Here is a 21575-nt window from a genome sequence, read left to right as displayed (position 1 = left end):
CTGCTCTTTTTAATGAATTTTGTTTTAAGAAAATCTGTTATGCTGCTTTTTTTTTGCCATTTTTCTTCAAAAATGGCGGAAAATTTAACGTGCGATTTGTGAAAGCAAGTTTAGATGACATCGTCACAGGAACTAAGGGCCTGATTCAGAGCCGGACGCTCTGACCAGAGCGCTCGCTCTGAATCAGGGCCCTCCTACCTAAACTTGGAGCGGCCTCTTGGACGCTCGCAAAGCTGTGGGTTGCCACCCACAGCTTATGTGAGCGTCCATGATGATGGTTGCGATGGTCACCCTGCGGTAGGGTCTCGGTGACCACAAGCCCTGGAGTGATTTTGGCTCTATCAGAGCCAAAATCACTCCCACTGACATCACTAGTGATGTCAGTGGGGCCGGACCCAGGCGGTAGGCGTTCCCATCGACAGCACGCCTCCTTTGGTGTGAGACCTGGTGCGACTGTTTCCCCGTCGCTCCCCGGGTCTCGCGCATATGGACGACGGAGCTCCCTCCGTCGTGCGCATGCGCACTAGGGCACCATCGACCCGCTTGCGAGCGCGTCTGAATCAGGCCTTAAGTCACTAAAGTCTTATTTTATGATTGTGATGGTGTCCACTTGGATAGTTTGCTATACGAATGTTTTCCTTAGGAGATATGGGCAGCAGAATTCCAGAAAAAATGTTACACAACAGATTTTTTGCCCGACTTTGGCCTCATACTGTCAAAGTACTTTTTTGTAAGCCTTGGGGCAGCGATTTTTTTTTTTAAATCCGCATCAGCAGTTGTAGGAGCCTGTGTTAGGAGCCTGTGTATGAACCTGTGTATAAGCCTGTGCACTTTTACAGCGTTTGCTCTCATAGGTCTGCCACAGCAATTACTTGAACATTGCCGATTATGCACCGCGTAGTCGGTGGCCGTGTCGCCATTTTCCACTACCAGGGCCATAACTCCATTACTATTGCGTACTGTGACCTGACACTTTACCAAAGATAGTTCTACAAATATACCAACCTTCATTCATAATTTCAACAAAATCAAAGATGGTCAAGTGAGAGGGATGTAGTTAAATTGCCAGTGGACGGGATGGCGTCTGTCGAAATACCGTCGCCGGAATCCCGCCGCCCGGCAAAATGCTGACGCCGAATTCCCGAAGGAGATCAGGATACCAGCGTCAGAATCCCTAACGCCAGAATCCCGAACGTCCGGACCCCGGTAAGTATTGCATTTTCCCCGGGGATGGGGGGGTGGGGGTATAGGTTTAGGCACCCCCGGGGGGAGATTAGGCTTAGACCCATCCCCGGGAGGGTTAGGTTTAGGGTGGGGATTAGGGTTAGGCACCACCGGGGAGGAGGTTAGAGTTGGGCACCAAAGAGGGAAGTTTGGGGGGAGAGAGGGGAGAGGGGTAGGGTTAGTATACTTGCCTCCCCTGTCGAGATCTTCAGCGTTTATACCCATTCCCAAGAGGGGGCCCCTGGTCCATTTGACATGGAATGACCCAGCAATGTGGATGCATCCGCTTGTCGCCACCTGTACTATGGAGCGCCCGGCTGTCCATCACGTATGGGTGATACATGTGATTACAGGTTATAAAGATGGCATGTGGTGGAAGTGGAGCGGTTTGCGTTTATGTAAAACCCTGTACACACCTGGGCGACCAGGCGGCCTAGCGATGCGATGTAACGATCGCCAGACACGCTGCATGACCTGCTGGACCATAGTGTGATATATTATTGTTACATGTATAATGTAAACTATACCGCCTCGTCTTCCCATCTAATGTGCAGCAAGATGCCACCTCCCAATTTATCGTATAATAATGGGTGGTTTTCAGGGTACACACCGCACGATGGTCGCTCCAATCCGCCGTGGCCGATATATTGCATAGTGTGTACCCAGCTTTATTATGACATAATTGAATGGACAGCGTAGGCCAATGTGATTCTTCAGATATACATTGGCACAATGAATCTAGCTCTTGAAACAAAAGACTGTCTTTATAGAAGTGATTAGGGGCTCATGCAAAGTGACTACTGCGCCAGTTACGTGAAAACGCTCTGCACATACTCAGAAGAGTCTGCAAATTTAACATGTGCCAGGCTCACGACTCCAGTTTTGTGCGCCTGGATAGGCTGAATGTGGCGGGACAGGATCGTTCTGGCGGAAGCTGACTACGCTAAAGACATGTTCATGCAATTGCAAACTGATGGATCACTTGCTGACAGTCAGGGGCTGGCGCATATAGCAGAGGAGGATGATGGTCACCGGGTCTAGTGCTTCTGATTGGCTGCTCGCCAGTGCCCCGCTGAAACTGATTGGTGCTTCCTTAGTTGCCCAGGCACAGTATACGCCTTTCAGAGTGTTTTTAACCGTTTTTTTTTTTTTTGTGTTTTTTTTGGGGGGTGGCGAATGCAATATGGAGACTGTTTCTGCCGTATTATTAACTTTTCTTTTTATCAGCACTTACATAGTGCCAGCATGTGCCATAGCGCATTAGAATTGATTTAGCAGGTATAAGAATACCGAATAGCGAATGTTGCAACATAGGTAAAACTTGGGCGTACGGGTCTATGACTTGTGCCTGCCATAAAGCCGGCTTGTATTTAGCAGTCGAAGTGCAGAATGCGTATAGGACCTGATTCAGTACCGATTGCAACCGCGATTATGCACGCAATCGGTCGATTGTTGTCGTCTGCGCATGCGTAAACCGGCCGCTGAGAATTGGGACTGCGATTGCAGCGACTACGCAGACCCGTCGCAGAGCGACAGGAAGGCGCGGTAGTACGTTTGAATGCCATTACAGGGGTGTGCATCAATTAGCCACCGCGATGCCTTACGCAGCCTGAGTACTCATAGCGTGCAATGAAGTTAGCAAGTCTGCGTGAGGCTGCGATGGTACTCCATGTTACCGATGGTTTCGCAGTCTTGCTAAGGATTACAGATGTGTGTAAGGTAAAGCGGGCGTCCTTATGTTGTGCTGCGACGGCATGGCGATTGCAGTGGATTAGCATACTGTCGCAGCGAGACTGTGTGCGTAATCGCTATTGCCATCACAGTTGCGATCCGTACTGAATCTGGCCCATAGACTGCAGATGAAACTCGTGTTGCATACCCTTTTCTCTGGTGTAACATAAGCCAATATGGCACCTATATTCCCGAGTTGAGCAAAAAATAGCAAGTAGTGCAAATAGATTTATTATGTGTGCATGCAGGGTAAATGCCGGCTGCTGTTGCATGTAGCCCACACAGGCCGGGCAGCCTTATTTTTATTCTGCGCTTTAGATATCCGTTCGGACACCCTTCTCCCAAACCTAAATATCTTTGTACATTTTATATCTGCCCCACCTGCTGTGCAATATGGGTTTGCCAAGGTGCAAATGTCTTTTTTTTTTTTTTTTTTTTGCTCCCAATTCAGAGTCTGCCCCATTCTGTGTAATGTACATGTCAGAGAGCAGTTTGGGAGTAATGATCTCAACATTTCAGTTTACATGAAAGTTAGAAGGGCTGAATATAACCTACTCACAGAAACCCTCAATGCGTTTACACCTGGCTGGGAGAGTGACTTCATAGAGGGCCCGATTCAGGAGGGGATGCGGGGAAGCCTTTTACGCAGGCCCCAGACTCCTATTGAGCGTGTGCAGTACAGATCTGCGATGTCACTCGCAGGTCGGTAGCAGACATTGAGTGATTGACAGTCTGCTGCAGTTTCGGGGGACGCGTGTGAAATGAAGGCGTGTCACCGCTGTCGTGGGGGGGGACGACGACGAGACCAGGATCTCCATAGTCTGACGTAGGCTTCCTGACCTCTTTTCAGCATCTGTGGCAGCCGGCTTGCGAGATCCCATGGGTCACCTAGCAGGTCCCTGGTTACGCATATGATCCAATGTTGCGTACCATGTTAGCAGCTGCGATGAATCCTGCGTCCTCTCCTGAATGAGGCCCAGGGACCAAATGAAAAAGAAGAGGTCCCCTCTCATCCCGCCCTCCCTGTACAGCTCCGTTAGCACCTGCCTGGCTACAGGGTTGGGTTTCCCTTCCTCCAGCTCCCCTAAATTATGGTAGTTTGACCTTGATGGTCACGGTGTAATGCCTGTACGTCAGGCAATGGGTCAGAGATTGGCGAGGATAAGTAAAGCTGGGTGCTCACTATACGAGGTGTGACCCAGCGACTGTGCGATGCTATGCAACGATACATCTTGTGCGCCGTACACACTGCGCAGTCCGGAGTACAACCACTAGATGTGTCCGTCACACGCTGCTTGTAACGGCACCGCGTCGTTTCTCGCATCGTCCCATTTGCTGTGTAGAACAGATGGGACAATGCGACGAACGGATGTCGTGAACAACTGGCCTGATTTTGAGATTTACGCTAATGCATTCGAAACTGCGATCTCTTACGGATCGAAATGGCCAAAAAATTTGCTAATGCCTTCCAAAGCTTAGCCAGACGTAGGGACGCCCCCTGCTGCCTTCTCATATCCTTCCCGAAGACGTACAACTGCGTAAACATCGGTAACATCGACAGATATCGGCCAGTCACGCAGCACGCAAGGCGAGTCTAACTGGAACACTGAGAGCGCTGATGCTGCGAAGGAAATCGCAACGGCTAATTTATGCACCCCCATGAAATGACGTTCAAACGGTCCGACACGCCTACGTTTGCCCAGCAGCCCCCCCATTACCTCCCTCAAACTGCGACTACCTGTCGCTCACTTTGCGAGTGAATCATCTGTGCGATCGTAGTGCAGCATTCGCACGTGCGCAGTGGCTAGCCATCTCTAGATCTGCGTACATATTGGCGTTGCGTAAATCACTGAATCAGGCTCATTATATGTTTTGTACAGTATATCGTGACGATCCACGCCAACACGATATATCGTTTAGCGTTTACCCAGCTTCAGATTGCCGTCCAGCGTGAGAGACTCCGTACACTAACACGTGGGAGTCTGCACAGCAAAATATCTTCCCTGCTACAGGGTTCCCCATCTGATCTGGGGGTCTCCATTCTTTGTCCATGCATGTAGCCCCCCAATGTGACGCTGTCTTTTCCCCTGAGACTAGTCGGCCTGGACCCTCTCCTGTGTTCCTGCTCCTCCATCATTATGTTCTGCTGACAACGACTTCATGGTCTACACACTGAGCACGTAAAGTATGTGCTTGAGGGAGGGTTTGTACTGTGTCGTCGCAGGATCGCACTTTTGCTGAAGGGAATAAACAGATTTAAGGTTCAGATATCAGACCCTTGTCTGTGGTTCCTTACCGGTCGCAGCTACACATCTGCGTTCTGCCCTCTTGTGGGCAAAATACAAAATGGCGCACTCTGTATTGTAGCAGTGCCTCTCGCTCCGTACTGATCGCAGGGAAGCTGGGTTCTCCTACCGGATCATGTCTCTTATCGCTAAGCGCTCACTCGCGAGTCAAATTAAGATTTACATTTAGGAACAAGTGTCTTGATTGGCCGATTGCCTGAAGTCCCCCAATGACCTTTCTATTACACCGTTAAGCATGTAAGCTCTTCAGGGAATGGACAGGTATATCCAGAAGAGGCAGTTCTATCTCTGTTTTGAATTATAACCTTTGCCTCTGCAATTTCAGAAAGAACATGCTAAGGTATTTGTTCCAATACTTAGGCCCAAATTGAATTTGCCTGTGAGTTGTAGGCAGTTGCGCCATTTTGGTGATGTCGCTACCAGATTTAAAGCAGATAGATAAGAGATGGATATATGAGCTAGCTAGATAGATCAGGGCCGTAGCTAGGGTAGTGCGGCCGGTGCCATGGCACAGGGCACCACAGGGCAGGGGGCGCTGTTTGGGCCTGTCAAATTTCTGTTTATCAATCTTGCTTGTAGCTTCCTCTTATTTCATCCCCAGCATCTCCTGGCCTCCCCTATCTCTTCCCTGGCCCTTCCCCATGAGGCCATGGTCCTCTCTCAGATGCACTATATTATGTCCCTATTTATCCCCAGCATTTCCTGACCTCCCCTATCTCTTCCCTGGCCCTTCCCCATGAGGCTATGGCCCTCTCTCAGGTGCACTATATTATGTCCCTATTTATCCCCAGCATCTCCTGGCCTCCCCTATCTCTTCCCTGGCCCTTCCCTATGAAGCCATGGCCCTTTTTTGGGTGCATTATGGGCCTGATTCAGAGCCAGACGCAATTAGCGCTCGCTCGTCCAGAAAATAGGGGTGGCTATTCAAATGAACCGTTCGCTCTTTGCGGTCTGTTCACGCCTCTAGGTCTGAACGAGCGAACAAAACTTGCAGTCGTTTTTTTGAAAAATATGCCCCCTGGCCGCTCGCATCCTACATCATGTCCGCTATTTATTAGATTAATCGAATACATCGACCAGCGTATGAACTGCTCGCTATTCTTGTGGTTGGTTTTTGCTACCACAATCTTGCGAGCAGTTCTGGCTATAAAATAACCCAGTGACGTGGTCAATGACGCTCCTGTATTAATTATGCACACCCTTAAAACGCTCGTTTTGACCTTTAAGCACGCCTGCGTTCGGCTCTCCACTCCCCGTTTTCAACCACCTTCCCCTGTTACCACCCACATACGCCTCCTCCTGTCACTGAAAATAGCAGGCATTCGCTGTTTAGCGAACAAACGAATTTCTGCCTCACTGACTGGTTCGCGCATGCGTAGAACGATCCGTATTCATGCGCAGTTGTGCAAACATCGCTCGGAGCGAACGAGCGGCCGCTTACGAGCGGCTCTGAATCAGGCCCTATGTCCCTTTAAAAAATGAGGGGGGCGCCAATGCTCTTTCTGGCACAGGGCACCAAAAAGTCTAGCTAATGCTCTGAGATAGATAGATATGAGAGAGATAGATGAGATAGACTAGATAGATAATATCTATCTATCTCATCTCATATCTATCTCATATATATCTGTCTAGTTTACAAAACCAGGTTGCCTTTTTCTTAAAACAGTTTGGATCTTTAAATCTAGCGGCTAAATGGCCGTAATCTTACTGCTGTCCACATCTTACAGGCCGTTACATGTGGTCCAGATTTGTGCATGCATTTAATAACCGCAAACAGGGAAGACCTTAAAGCATGGCCTGCTCAGGGTACCCTAATAAGCTCTCCTGTGTGACTGGGAACTCTAAACTCTGCCCCCTGGTGGTCCCTGAGATGTCCCCATCACAGGGAATAGAATGCAGAGTATACAGAATATTTACTTTATTAGCAACCCCTCCCCATTCAGTACTAAGCTTCCTCCCTTTCTATGCTGTGGGATATAAAGCGCACAGGCCTCTTGTTACATCTCCACCGTGCCTGGCTGCGCACAACTCTGCCAGTTACGGTAGTGCCAACATCTCAAGTCCTCCCTCGCTCCTCTATGGGGGTACGAGGGGAAAACGTTGAATGCTGGAAGACGCAATGTGACCGTTCCACCTGGCCAGATTGAATCCCATTCCCCAGGAGCCCGTTTGCTAAAGCTTATTGTACCGTGTAAACCTAGGATTATTGTGCATATGTTTTGTTTATACGTCGCTCTATCCATTAAGGTTCAAAGGGGCCTATGCATCAATCTGTTCTTTTACATAAAATGATGCAGAGACTGCAGTTTTGCAATAATTATATATATAATATAATATATGATTTTGTACTAATGGCACAATGCAGGAAATCTCTGGCTAATCAGCACTTCCTCCGGAGAAGTATTTCACTTCTGTGAAAACGTTCTACAATTTGCCGGGGATCTAACTCGCAGGGACATCGATTACCGCAACCACTGTCCCTGTGAGTTCCCCTTTGTACATAGCATGGATACTTTCATTAAAAATGAAAATATCCCCTGCGAATACACGATAATTGCTGCAGGTCTGCTATTATGAGTACATAAACCCCATAGTCCGTTGTCATACTGAACGTAAGAATCAGGCAAATGGGCCTATGTATCAAGTTTTTTTTTTTTTTTTTAAATAAAATTACGTAGAATCTGAAGATTCTAAATAAGTTTGGGAATTAGACCTATTTACTAATGGCACAATGCAGGGGATTTTTATCAATGGGGACTACGATCTCTGCCTTATGTACCAAACTGCAAAAAGCAAAAAAGCTTTTCCAAGTCTGGTCCCATCTGAAGATGGTGTAAACTGCTTTAAGCATATGGAGGCTTATGAGCAGGAGAGATATCTTTCGCTCCCTTTCCCGCAGCCTCCGGCCGGCGGTAGCTGCCATTGTGCGCATGCACAGTGTCAGCTTCCACAGGAGAAGCGTTTCACAAAGCTGAACGACTCCTCCTATACGCCGGGAACGTAACTCGCAGGGACAGAGGTTACCGCAACCGAGTTCCCCTTTGTACATAACTGGGATATTTTCATTAAAAAATTCAAATGTCTGCCGCAATATGAAACCTTAATAATGGTGGCAGTTCCGCGACTATGAATACATAGGCCCCATAGTTGCTCATAAATAAGAGGCCATTTCCCTTTTTTAAATGAATCTCTCACATATTTCGCCCTCGGCTCAGCGGCGTTCACTGGAATAGTCATTTTTACAGGGCAGCTGCACTCGTCAGATACACGTAATGCAGAATGCATTGTGGCTGTGATCTCCGTTCTGGCACCAGACACTGAGAGCAGATCAGGAAAAGTGTCCACGCTCATCTGATTCATAAATTACCGTTGTGTTATCTGTTTCCAGATAGAGTGTTCCTGGCAGCCGGTGACTCACCGAAGCCTGTCCACTCAAATCATCCGACTTTCCTAATGGCAAGCGATGCTTCTGCCATGTCCGCTTGTAAAATAAAGATTTCTCCATGAGCGAGAGAGCGGAGTATAATTCACTTTTATTCTGCATGGTCTGCTGTCCACATTTCATTGTGTCAGAATTGTGACCTTATTGTACAAACAGCCAAGTGCAAGTAATAATATGATTATGTGAAGTTTAAATAGAGATTGCTTTGTGTGCACGGGAGATTCTTCACCTGCATTATTAATTTATTGCTGCTCCTCCTGCTTATTAAAGGACCTCGAAATCCTGCCAATCTACACACTGCAAGTCTGCAAAGCTGTCAGTCACTTTGGGCCTGATTCAGACCCACTCGCGAGCGGCTGTCCGCTCGCAAGTGGGTCGATGTTATGGACTGAGCATGCGCACGACGCAGTGAGCTCCGTCGTGCGCATGCGCCAGACGCGACGAGCGAAGGAAAGTCCTTCGCTCGTTGTGTCCGATCAAAGGGGGCGTGCTGTCAATGTTGATTGACAGCACGTCCCCTTTGGTGGGCGTGCCTCCCTGACGGGGGCGTTCCCACGGGAACGCCTCCCGTCAGAAGCCGGCCCACTGACATCACTAGTGATGTCAGTGAGAGTGATTTTGGCTCTGATAGAGCCAAAATCACTCCGGAGCTTGTGGTTGAAAACCTCAACCGCAGGCTCCGGCTCGCAAATTCGATGGTCGCGATGGTCTCGACCATCGCGACCATCACAATGCACGCTCGTATAGCCTGTGGGTGGTGACCCACAGCTATACGAGCGTCCAGGAGGACGCTCCATGAAGATGGAGCCCGGCCCTCATTCAGAGCGTGCGCTCTGCTCAGAACGTACGGCTCTGAATGAGGGCCTCTGTGTCTACCCCTCCCCAGCTAAATACACTTCAAGCAAGAAATAAAAGTATTGAATGTCCAGCTGCTGGGATGGAAGATCCACAGTGTCTAGTTACAGACAATAGGTTGACGGCAGATGGTCGACAGGGTCAAATGGTTGGCAAGGTCAAAAGGTCGACATTGACTTAAGTCAAGCTGTTCAAAAGGTCGACATACAAATGGTTGACAGAAAAGGTAAACGCATGATTTTTAGGGTTAGGATGCGGAAGGGGAGGATTAGGTTAAAGCTTCTGGGAAGGGTTAGGCACTAGGGGGAGCTACGGTGCGGAAGGAGAGGGTTAGGCACTTGGTGGAGGGTTAGGGTGTGGAAGGGGGGGGGTTAGGCACTAGGGGGAGGGTCATTTTAAAGCTTCTGGGAAGGGTTAGGCACTAGGGGGAGCTACGGTGCGGAAGGAGAGGGTTAGGCACTTGGTGGAGGGTTAGGGTGTGGAAGGGGGGGGTTAGGCACTAGGGGGAGGGTCATTTTAAAGCTTCTGGGAAGGGTTAGGCACTAGGGGGAGCTACGGTGCGGAAGGGGAGGGTTAGGCACTAGAGGGAATTATGGTGAGGATGGGGCGGTTTAGGAATAGGCACTAGGTGGAGAGTTCGGGTCCGGAAGTTTGGGGTTAGGCACTAGGTGGAGGGTTAGGTTAAAACTTCGGGGAAGGGGTAGGTATAGGCACCAGGGGGAGGGTTTGGGTGAGGATTAGGGTTAAAATAACAAATTATTTAAAATAAAAAAAATACATATTGACCTTTTCCATTTGACCTGGTCGACCTATTGCCTGTCGACTGTTTGGTGTCAACCTATTGACTGTCTGTCTGAATATTGTAGATACAGTCCACACCAGATGTCCTACACAAAATAACAATTGCAAATGTGACTTTATTGTCTACATTTGGGTAAATAAAACCACTCTCTTCAGATCCCCCCCCCCCCCCAAAAGGGATGTTTGACGCCCATTTTCCAAGAACACGTCCTTACTGTATTTCGGTTACATCTATAGTTCTCCTCCCACCCTGTCTCCTCCTTCAGGCGAGTTGGCGGAAGTGGTAAATGTATATCGGTCAGCATGCGTATGGCGATTTGGCGCACATGTACAGCGCAAGAAAACACATTTTTGAGGTCAAAAGGCCACAAATGTTTTTTACTTCTTACTGCGTGTGATCCCAATAATGTTTTATTTTAGCTCTGCTGAATATGGGTAGGTTATATGCTTTTCTGTGCACCAGAAGAAAAACAAGTGTCCCATTTAAATGTAAATCCTGTTACGGACTTCAAGGCCAATGTCGCTGCGTAACTTTCTGCGCACACCAGAGTCACTAAGCTTTATTTATACATGACAGACCCGTCATGAGCAAGGACAGAAGGGTGAGTGGACACTGCTAGCTAGAGGCTACTGCTACCACCCTACAGCCGAAATTAAAAAATCGGCCCTACTTATGATGGTCGGGGTGAGGGACCTTTTTCGTCCCCTATTCCTTGGAGGCCATGTAGAGATTTGGCCAGCTGCTTGGTGCAACACAGACTCCCGTATAAAGAAAATCGGAGCATCTGTAACTTGTAAAACGCTCGGCACACTGATATAAAAGCCAGTATAGTCAGCTGCCCTGGCTGAGGTCTTTGAAATGATTATTTAGAGAAGAAACTGACGTTGAGTGCAGCTGGCAGGGGTATACTCTGTGGCCGCTCTATCACATTTTGGTGCTAGACGTGTCCTCTCGTGTTTCGGAGGAGGCGCTTAGGGTCTCAGCTGGTGCATAATGGTCCCGTTACCCCCACGGGAAAAAGCGTCTCACTTTTATGAACTGGGAAACCCTAGACAAAGCTGGTGACGGGGAGTGTTGCCTTTCAGTGTAATAAAGAGAAATAGGAACTGCCACGGTTGCGTGTACAATTGGGTATTTTAATTCATGTTAAATCCCCAGATGCAGAGTGGTTGGTGTCTGCTTACCTGCAAGATTGAATTATTTGCTAGGATATTGCTGACACTGCCCTGTGTACCAAGCGCTCTATCCGCACAGGCACTAGATAGGTTTATTTATAGCAGCCGCCGGTTGGCCCGGTGTTTGGATACCTTTCGCCGGTGCCCCATAGTGGATTGCATTTCCAATAAGTTGCTCTAAAATTCCAAAAACAGATGGATTTGCCAGCATGAAAGTGCAGCCTGCAGGGTCTGTCAGCCCAGGCAAACAAATGGTAATTACCATAGAAAATGAAATAATAAAAAATGCCCTTTACACCCAGGGCAGGGGGGGTAGCGTCCCATTCAAGATTTATTGTGCCGTGACCCCCACTGCAGACGGGCTGAAATACATCCACCCCCATCTGCTACTGCAAAAGGGGGGGATCTGACCGAGTCCAGCAGACCAGTGACGAGCTCCTTTTGTGTGACCGAGACTGAACAAAAGACATTTTTGTAGTCGGAGCTCAGGAAGTGCCCAGCAGCTCAGACAGTTCCTCCACGTTCCAGGGGAAATCGGGTCTCAATGCCGGCGAAGCATTTGGATCCGGAAGACAGAAGTCGCAGCAACAGAGCCTTGCTGGAGATATTCCTGAAGAAAAGACTGTACATGGAGAGGTCCCCCTATGGTAAGAGATGTAAGACGGCTGCTTCCTTTGTGGGGGGAAAAAGACCCTTTTATTTACGGGACAGGGAATGGGAAGAGAATATACTGGTCATTTGGGTCACATTCGTGTCTGGTGTGTTAGGTTAAACACCCATAGCAACGACGTAACCATCTAAAGTGTCAAATTAAGGACATATTCCCGACAGCCGCCTGCTTATAGCTAAGAATAAGCGATAAAGTTCCTGTTTATAGTTTCGTTACTATTTGTGATGGCCCCGTTGTACTGTTTGTGTGTTTATTGTATACTGCTTTGCTAATATTTGCTATGGTTCATATAGTACAGTTACTTGGTGCACACTACCAGGTGACCTATAAGCATTAGATCTGCACACTAGTAACATCACTTAAGAATTCCGAGCAGATTTATAATACGTGTGTTTGTTTTCGAGGAATTGTAGTTCCATTGCACGTTCGGTAATACATAATTTGTATTGCTTGACGTTGATTGCAGATACTATGGTTTTTGGCTGTCAGTTTAGTCCGGCAGCAAGTGACAGACCTGTGTGTGAGTTTGGGGCACATCCATGATAACCGTAGAAAGATTCGGAGCTTGGGCTGGTCTATTGTTTGGCTAGACTTAATTCCTAATTAACGGACTCTGGTTTGAATTACAACAAAAGATCCCGGGGTCTCTATTGAGAGCTCAGGTAGTTGTTCCTTTGTGTGCGCTGAGTGCACCCCCCAACAACCTCCCCAGTGGGCTGCTGTTCTCTCAGTCTGTGCCTGTTAGGAGATGTTGTGTCTTTTGTGTGTTGGGACGGTAAGGGAAATGGCTCCATTACCACTGGGGAGGGAGTCTCTGTGTTCCTGCGCTGGTTGTGTATTCACAAATGGCCCACAAACGACTCTGAGGGACTGCATGTCCTTACTATTATTATCACTAGGAGTTTAGTAAATTAATTTTCAACTAAATGTCATTGCAGGCCGGGTTTCTACATGAATGAATGTAGTGCCCTAATACCTAGCCCCTGCCCGGCAGAGAGACCCCAGCTTAGAGCAAAGGGGATCTGCAGTGGTCCCAACTTTATGTGATGGCCTGGACTCTGATAAGTGCACTAACCAGGTCCCAGGGGGAGTCCTAGAATAGTAGCGCAATTGAGTGAGAAACTCCCATTTAAAGTCCCGGGCTATATTTCTTATGTAAAATGAATATATTTTTGCAAATGAAGATGTCTGGTGTAACTCTTTGTGTTGTGAATGAACAAAAGTAAAACATTGGCAGTTAGATTGCAAGCTTTGTGGGACAGAGCTTTTATCCCAGAAACCTTTTCTTTGTACAGCAATTTAAAGGGAGTAGAGGGTGTAGTGTCACCTTTCTGTGTTTATTATTTTGACTTCACAATTACCCACCAATGTAATATTTATCGATCAGAATGATTTTACCAACGGTTTGAACGATTTCAGACAGTATTAAAATTAACGAAATCGTCCAAATCTGTCTGCAAACACATGAGATGTCCGATATCGTTATCTGACATGCGGGAACGCGCACCGCTCATCGTTGCAGGCCCACATGTCAGATTTTCTTGATGTGAACGATTTTTAAAATCGTTATGGTTCATATCTGACCACAGATCTGACGGTGTGTATGCCCCATTATCGTGATCTGTCCTCCGCCAGCATTACAGAAAGCAGGTGCCAGGGCAGCGAGTTTGGAGACTGCCAGGGTTCTGTTGGTAATACAGCGCTATATCGGACCCCTCTGGTGCTGTATGCGGTACACATGTCCCCTGCAGGCAGCTTCATTCATGTAGTCCACTAGCCACAGGAATGGCTGTCATAGGGAATACGCTTCTGTAGGGAACAATGTGTAATGTAGTGTTCATGCAGAGCTTTTCTCAGACAGGTCTTCCCATACATTCCCTGGATGACTGGGACTGGCCCTCTGTAGTTACCCATTATCAGTATACCAGTCATTATAACACTTCTTACTCGCACACCACAAGCTCTGCACCATTAACGTTCATGAATTATTCCGTCTCTGTATCAGATCTGTTCTTCCCAGCGTCCTCTGCGTTCCCGGCAATGTGCTGTGTGCGCACTTTAACGGCTAATTCCATCTTGTAGCGCGATGGGTGTAATATATATTCATTAGAGGAGCTGGGCGTCAGCGAGTGTACGTAACCTGTGTAGATTATATAAACAGTTGTATAGTACTTTTTTCTTTTTCTTGGTACATGGAAATAAACATTGTACTTCTTCTTCTTTCAAATCTATTATGTATGAGCTAAACTTTCCGTTCCCATCTTATTAATAGTGCAATACATTTGGTGGTGTCATACTGTATATATCTATATTCTAGCGGTGATCTGAAGTGGCTCCAGTATCATCAGTTCTGGCAGCTTCTATTTGTCAGTTTGCATAGGAGCTATTGTATAGAATATTGTGGTAGTTTTTTTTTTGCGCCAATTGTCCTACTGAGAAGGCAGACTCTCAATTCGCTAGGAGCTAGTGACCTCACTTGTGCCTCATGCCTCAGTGACTATGGCAGCTGTTTTATACATAGTTTACCGCACAAAATGCCTGCTGTATATAGGTGACTGATTTACTTTCAACAAGTTGGATGTATTATGTACGTCCTATATGAGAGATGTTTGAAACCACTCTGACAGAAGCTTTGTACTGTGCTGCTGGGGACCCTGCTCCTCCCACTATATAACTCTGTCATCCTGCTGTCTCCATTCCCCTCCTCACATCATGTCACTGCCCCTGTCACATGCAGCCCTGTCCTCACTGACACAGCACTCATCTCCTTATATACTCTGTGCTGCTGGGGACCCTGCTCCTCCCACTATATAACTCTGTCATCCTGCTGTCTCCATTCCCCTCCTCACATCATGTCACTGTCCCTGTCACATGCAGCCCTGTCCTCACTGACACAGCACTCATCTCCTGATATACTCTGTGCTGCTGGGGACCCTGCTCCTCCCACTATATAACTCTGTCATCCTACTGTCTCCATTCCCCTCCTCACATCATGTCACTGCCCCTGTCACATGCAGCCCTGTCCTCACTGACACAGCACTCATCTCCTGATATACTCTGTGCTGCTGGGGACCCTGCTCCTCCCACTATATAACTGTGTCTGTCATCCTGCTGTCTCCAACCCCCTCCTCACATCATGTCACTGCCCCTGTCACATGCAGCCCTGTCCTCACTAACACATCACTCATCTCCTGATATACTCTGTGCTGCTCTTTCCAAGTTATAAATCTCTGCCTATGGATTCCTGCTGCCATCACTTCTCACAACATGTCACAGCCACTGTCCTCTGTAACACGATTGCATGAGCGGACCAGTCACAGAAGATGAATAGCTAAATACTCTGTGCTGCTGTGAAGTTTACCGACCTGATTGGCTACAGACTGTTGTAAAGACATATGGGTGATAAAGACTGAATCCCGAGAGGCACTAACCCTGGTGAAATTGCACTTTATCAGTGACCTCCTATGTATTCTTGTCTTGCTCTGACTCTCCTCTGTTGTGTAGTCTTGTAGAAGTGATTTATATAGCTACCATTAGCTAATCACAGCTAATTAATGAGTAGATCTTCTGACAGATCCCTCACCCAAGGCTGCATTGTTTGTGAGTGTGGTTGGCAGATAATGCTGGGTACACACTGGCCAATATATCATGTGCCCATCGCCCAGTGTGTGCAGACCATATGTCTGTGAATGATGTCGATCACTGACCTATCGCATATGGCAGATATATCTGCACATCGTGCTGTGTGTACAGGCAGTCAGACGACCGCCCGTAGACTTGCGGCAGAGGCCATGATGAGGGGGCGCGATGCGACCCTCGCCAGCGGGACCCGCGGTCAGATGATGGTGGTTCAGTGTGAACCACCATCATCTGCAGATATATCTTTAAAGCTGGCTACATAAATAAATATATATATCTATCTCTCTCTATATCTCTGTATCGCTATTTTTTTTTTTGTTTAACAAATTGCCTGATTCCGACTGATCGGAACGACAAATCGTGCAACGTGTACCCATTATGTCGGGCCATGTGCGCTCCTGTGGGGTCGAGCCGTATCATCAGGTCGGCCCTGCATGCAGCTCATCCTGACTATGTGGCTGACAGCCCCATGCTGCGGGATACAGGGGCCGACATATTGGACATCGGATCGCCTGATCTGTATCGGCTGCCCGATATGTCGGCCCGTAGGGGGCGGGGGGGGGGGGCTGTGTATCGTCACTCGCATCGCTAGATATACACATTGTCTAGTGTGTACCCGCCTTAACCCCGCTCAGTGGCTTATGGCTGTGATCTGCAGGCATCTCCTGGCCACGGCAGCGTGGTGTGGCCAGCATGCCACGTTTATATGTATGTGATTAGGGCTAGATCTGTGCACAGGGCGTTACAGGACATGGGGATATAGAGTCATTGTTCTATTTAAATTCAAATATTTCTGGTCTCGGAGTCTTATTTACGTTGCTACGGTTCTGTTACAAATTGCCTATATGTCCATACAACACAATGTTGGAAGGGTTATTGTGTTTATGGACACGAGCCTGTGGGGTACACCGCTGATAAGTTGGGGTACACTCCTTGTTAATGCTTAGGTCAGCTTGTGACGTGGTTTCTTTCAGTTCTATATTAAACTTTATTTAAATTTGATTTTCTGTGACCCTTAATATCATTCCACAGCTTCCCTGTTATCTCTGATTGCAATCTGCATCTATTCAAAGCGAAATAGAAGATGAGCTGTGCCCAGCGCTCAGATATGGCATTCACCCCCGAGCCGCTCGTTACATACAGAGAGTGCCCTGAGTGATTGGTCACAGCCATATGTAACCTCTTATTACCCAGCTCTGTTACCACCAGTGTGCATCCTGTGTACACCATACATGGCAGCCAGTAGGTCACTGCACAGATCAGACATAATAATAGGAGGTAATACTGTAGGAGTAGTCATGCATACTGAAGTGAAACTTTTATTTCAATGGCTTCCTGCTGCCTCCATTCCCCTCCTCACATCATGTCACTGCCCCTGTCACATGCAGCCCTGTCCTCACTAACACATCACCCATCTCCTGATATACTCTGTGCTGCTGGGGATCCTGCTACTCCCACTATATAACTCTGTCTGTGGCTTCCTGCTGTCTCTATTCTCCTCACATCATGTTATTGGGTGTGGATTGATAGGTCTACAATAAAAGGTAGACAGTCAATAGGTCAACACCAGAATGTCGTCAGGGTTAAAAGGTCGACATTCACACGGTCGACATAAGTTTCCCTTTAAAAAAAAATAAAAATAAATAAATTTTGAGCCTAACCCCAAAAATCCTGAAAAACCATATGTTGACCGTGTTTGTGTCACCCATTTGTATGTTGACTTTTTAACCTTTCAAACTAATTTGCTGTTGACATTTTGACCCTGTTGACCTTCTGGTGTCGACCTATTGACCGTTTAACCTTTTTGTTGTAGACCTGTCATCCGGATACCCCATCACATGCAGCCCTGTCCTCACTAACACATCACTCATCTCCTGATATACTCTGTGCTGCTGGAGGACTCTGCTCTACATAATTCATTCATCTTAAAGTACTAGTAGACAAGTGTAATTAATACCTTTCACACTGGCCAGTGCTGGGGCTGCTGGCTGAAAAGAGCCCGAGCCTCTGGCCACGCCTCTCTGTTAGCTAGGAGACTGTAATTTGTGGAACATTAGGTTTTTGTGCACTTCCCCATCTCCTGTCAAATCGCATAGTGATCTGTGAGAGAGAGAGACCCTCCACATCCTAGCAAAGGGCAATTCTCTGATGTAAATAAGATTGACAGGAGTGCTTAGGAAGAGATAATGGGATTATGGGACAGAGACGAAAGCTATGGCTCTATAACTGGTAAGAATAGAGCACCTATTTATACAAATCAGATATTTGTTCACTATTTTTATAACGTATATTTGCAAAATTATTTAGTCACCTGATGTCCAGTAGGGGGTCTAGTTTTAAAGAAAATGTGAAGGTATAATTTGGGAATTGTCAAATTTGGGTCTGAACCCTTCTCACAATAAAGACTCCCCTCCCCCCTCCCCCCTTCCCTTGACCTTGATGCCTCACATTGACCAATGTTCTCTTTTTCTGTTTTACAGATATTTCAAGGCTTTCGTTCCCATCGGGTGAGTGTTCCGTTTCCTATTCTGCTGATCTGTACCTTGTAGCATAAGATGCAGGTGGCTTTAATACCATAAAGAAGAGCTTAGAAGTTAATTGCAGCATTCAAATCAGATTCACTATGCAAATATTATTTCCTGTTTTCAAAGTTGCTTCGGTTAACAAAATGGTAACGCTACCGGACTAACGGGCTAAACTGCGGCTTGGGAGGAAGAGGGAGATTTGATTTGATTGCCAAAAACACATTTAAAAAGATGTTTAACATACTAGACCGGACTGTCGTTTGGTATCTTAGCGTAAAGGAATTTTAGCTGCTTTTTATAAAATAAGTTTACAAGTACCCGTCAATTATCCGTCTGATTCAGAGTATTTCTTGTAAACTTTACTCCCAAAGTGACGCCAAGAGATTGGGTTAAGTCTGTATCCAACTTAAGCATTTTATCGCTTGTGCCTGTTCCACTTGGAGTTGGTGGAAAATTTATGATCAAACAATTGTGGTTTTATTTTCTCTGATTTAAGAATGTAACTGTCTGATGCTTCAAATGTTAAAGTCCAGAAATCAGTCCAACAGGCTATCTTTCGTTATGGACTGACTTGGGGTGTGGTACAGAGGGCCTGATTCAGAGCCGCTCGTTCGCTCCGAGCGATGTTCGCACAACTGCGCATGCGTATGGGTCGTAATGCGCATGCGCCAACCAGTCATTGCGGTCGGAAATCGAGCACTCGCAAAATAGCGAATGCCTGCTAATTTGAGTGACAGGATGAGGCGTTTGTGGGTGGTAGCAGGGGAAGGTGCTTGAAAACGGGGAGTGGAGATCCGAACGCAGGCGTGCCAAACTGTCAAAACGGGCGTTTTAAGGGTGTGCATAATTAACAAAGCAGCGTCATCGACCACGTCACTTGGTTGTTTCTTAGCCTGAACTGTTCCCATGATTGCGGTAGGAAAATCCAACCACAAGCACTGCGAGCAGTTCATACGCCTTTCAATGTACTCGATTAATCAAATAAATAGCGGAGATGACGTAGGATGCGAGCGGCCAGGGGGCGTCTTTACAAAATAGCGAGCGCATGTTTCGTTCGCCTCGCTCAGACATAGAGGCGTCAACAGACCGCAAAGAGCGAGCGCTCAATTTAAATAGCCCTTTTTCTGAACGAGCGAGCGCAAATAGCGTCCGGCTCTGAATCAGGCCCAGAGTTTTGCAGAAATATGGCAGCGTTCACATGAGAAACGTCTGAATGTTTTGCTGAGTTCGGTATTTAGGGGCTGGAGAGACTGATTTGTACAGTATATTGAAGTATAGGCCCGTATGCAATTTGAACTGAACCGCGATACTTTCTGGCTCCCGGACTTTTCGCCTACATCTCGTGTTTTGCAGGCGGAAAAGTATCGCGCGCGTGCCAGTGTATCGCTGTATTCAATTTGAAAGTAGGCGAAAACGGGACCCTGCGAAACTTAAACAAGCGGAAAGCCCTGTCAGAAATGGGGAAATCAGCCTGACACCCCCCAAAAGATGCTCTGACATGGGGGTTCCCTATGGTTACCCCCGATTTGGCTTGCTGAAGGTATTTGGTGTTTTTAAAACTGGCTCAATAGCTGCTAAATAGAGTTTTTGTATAAGTGGTGAAGAATAGTATTCTGGAGTTTTATTTGCAGAAAATAAGTTATCCCAGCAAATTTGGGGTACTTGAAAATGGGGGCCAGCATATTTTTAAGTTGCTAAAGTTAAGTTTAAAAAATTGTGAAAAATCTACCTGCCACAAGCCCCTGCAATGATAAAAACACTTGGGGCATACTTGGGGACCCCCCCAGAGTCAAGTTCGCTAGTTTTTAACTTTGTCCCCCAACTGTCTGAAGGCTGCACGTGGATTCCTGCAACGTTGCACCCCAAAACCCCAATTCTGCACTTTTTTCCGCCTGCTATTCATAGGTGAAACTTTTCCGCCTATTACATTGACTTTCCGGAGTCCAATCAAAACAGGCGAAAATGACGTCATCAGTGAAAAGTTTTCACCAAAAACACGCGAAAACGGCTTTTCGCTCTAAATTGAATACGGCCCCTCGTCTTTTTATAGATATGAAAGATGATTTTATTGACCTAATTAGTGGTATGCTAATCTTCTGCAGTACTTACCGGTTACTGAGTAACTTATTGGCTCTGTACATTGATATGAACTGACGTGTGAGCATTTTATATTATCTTATGTAGACGCTTTGAAATCAGCCTTTTCTGGACATTTAGAGTAAGGGCTCTGTCCAATTATCCGCGATGATCAGGCAGGTGCGTTATCGCGTTAATGGTCGCACTTTACGGCAGTCCATATTCACATGGAAGTGCTTGCAGCCCCATAGGGCTCTGAGCAAAATGATGTGATTTCGGGCTCTGAGCGGGTCGCAAGGGGTGAGAGATACGCTGGCATTGTAGGCAACGGCACATCGCACTCTTCGCAAACAATTGGATTGAGCCCTTTAACTCTTAATATTATTAGAAGGTTTGGAAGGGTAGCACTGCACAGGTGTAGCTGGGAGATGGTTGTGACTGGGGGAAAGGGGGGGATGAGGGTGTACGGAAGGGGGGGGGTGGCGGCGGGCGGATTGGGAGACGGGGGAAGCTTGTGAGGTGGGGTGGCTGTGTGTGGTAATCTATACTGGTGAATACATGGGGAACAGGTGTTTATTGCAGTGTACAAATAAGAGACACAGGGCCTGATTCAGAGCCGCTCGCTCTGAATCAGGGCGGGCGCTTGTTTTTTAAGTTGCAGCCTCCTGGCTGCTCGTATAGCTGTGGGTGACCACCCACAGCTTTTGCGAGCGGCCAGGTGATGGTCGCCATGGTCAAGACCATCGCGACCATCGGGCTTGCGACGAGACCCTTACCCTTACCCTTATGGAGCAGGAAGTCCCACCTACTGACATCACGAGTGATGTCAGTATGGCCGCCCACAAACGGAGGCGTTCCTGCAGGAACGCCTCCGTTTGCCCAGCCACCCCCCCTCCCCGCCTACGAAACTGGGCGAGCTGTCGATCAACTTTGACAGCCGACCCGTTTGTTGCAAGCACTGGAGTGAATGCTTTTTTGCGCTCGCACCGAGGCTTGCGCACTGGCCCACCATCGACCCGCTTGCGAGCGGGTCTGAATCAGACCCACAGTGCTTGAAGTACTTGTACAAGTCCCTCCTGGGCTCAGAACCGTATAGAGCTTGTTGCAGTCCAAGGGGAAAAGTCCATGCC

General features: G+C 47.4%; 1 protein-coding gene across 4 annotated transcripts in view; it reads left to right on the top strand.

Moving 5' to 3' along the window:
• Positions 1 to 21575, top strand: part of PTK2 (protein tyrosine kinase 2) — a 263844-nt gene that overhangs the window by 42966 nt on the left and 199303 nt on the right. For all 4 annotated transcript variants that reach the window (XM_088448066.1, XM_088448067.1, XM_088448059.1 and 1 more), the window contains one exon: positions 18325 to 18351. Coding sequence is in view for 2 of the 4 variants with exons in the window: in XM_088448059.1 (XP_088304185.1) it covers positions 18325 to 18351 (27 nt within the window). In the remaining 2 variants the exon portion in view is untranslated. The remainder of the gene's footprint in view (positions 1 to 18324; positions 18352 to 21575) is intronic.

Source organism: Taudactylus pleione, unplaced genomic scaffold (genome assembly GCF_031769625.1).
Source record: "Taudactylus pleione unplaced genomic scaffold, aTauple2 ptg000450l, whole genome shotgun sequence".
Classification (NCBI taxonomy): Eukaryota; Metazoa; Chordata; class Amphibia; order Anura; family Myobatrachidae; genus Taudactylus; species Taudactylus pleione.
Note: the sequence above shows the minus strand (reverse complement) of the source record. Positions and strands in the feature narration are given on the sequence as shown.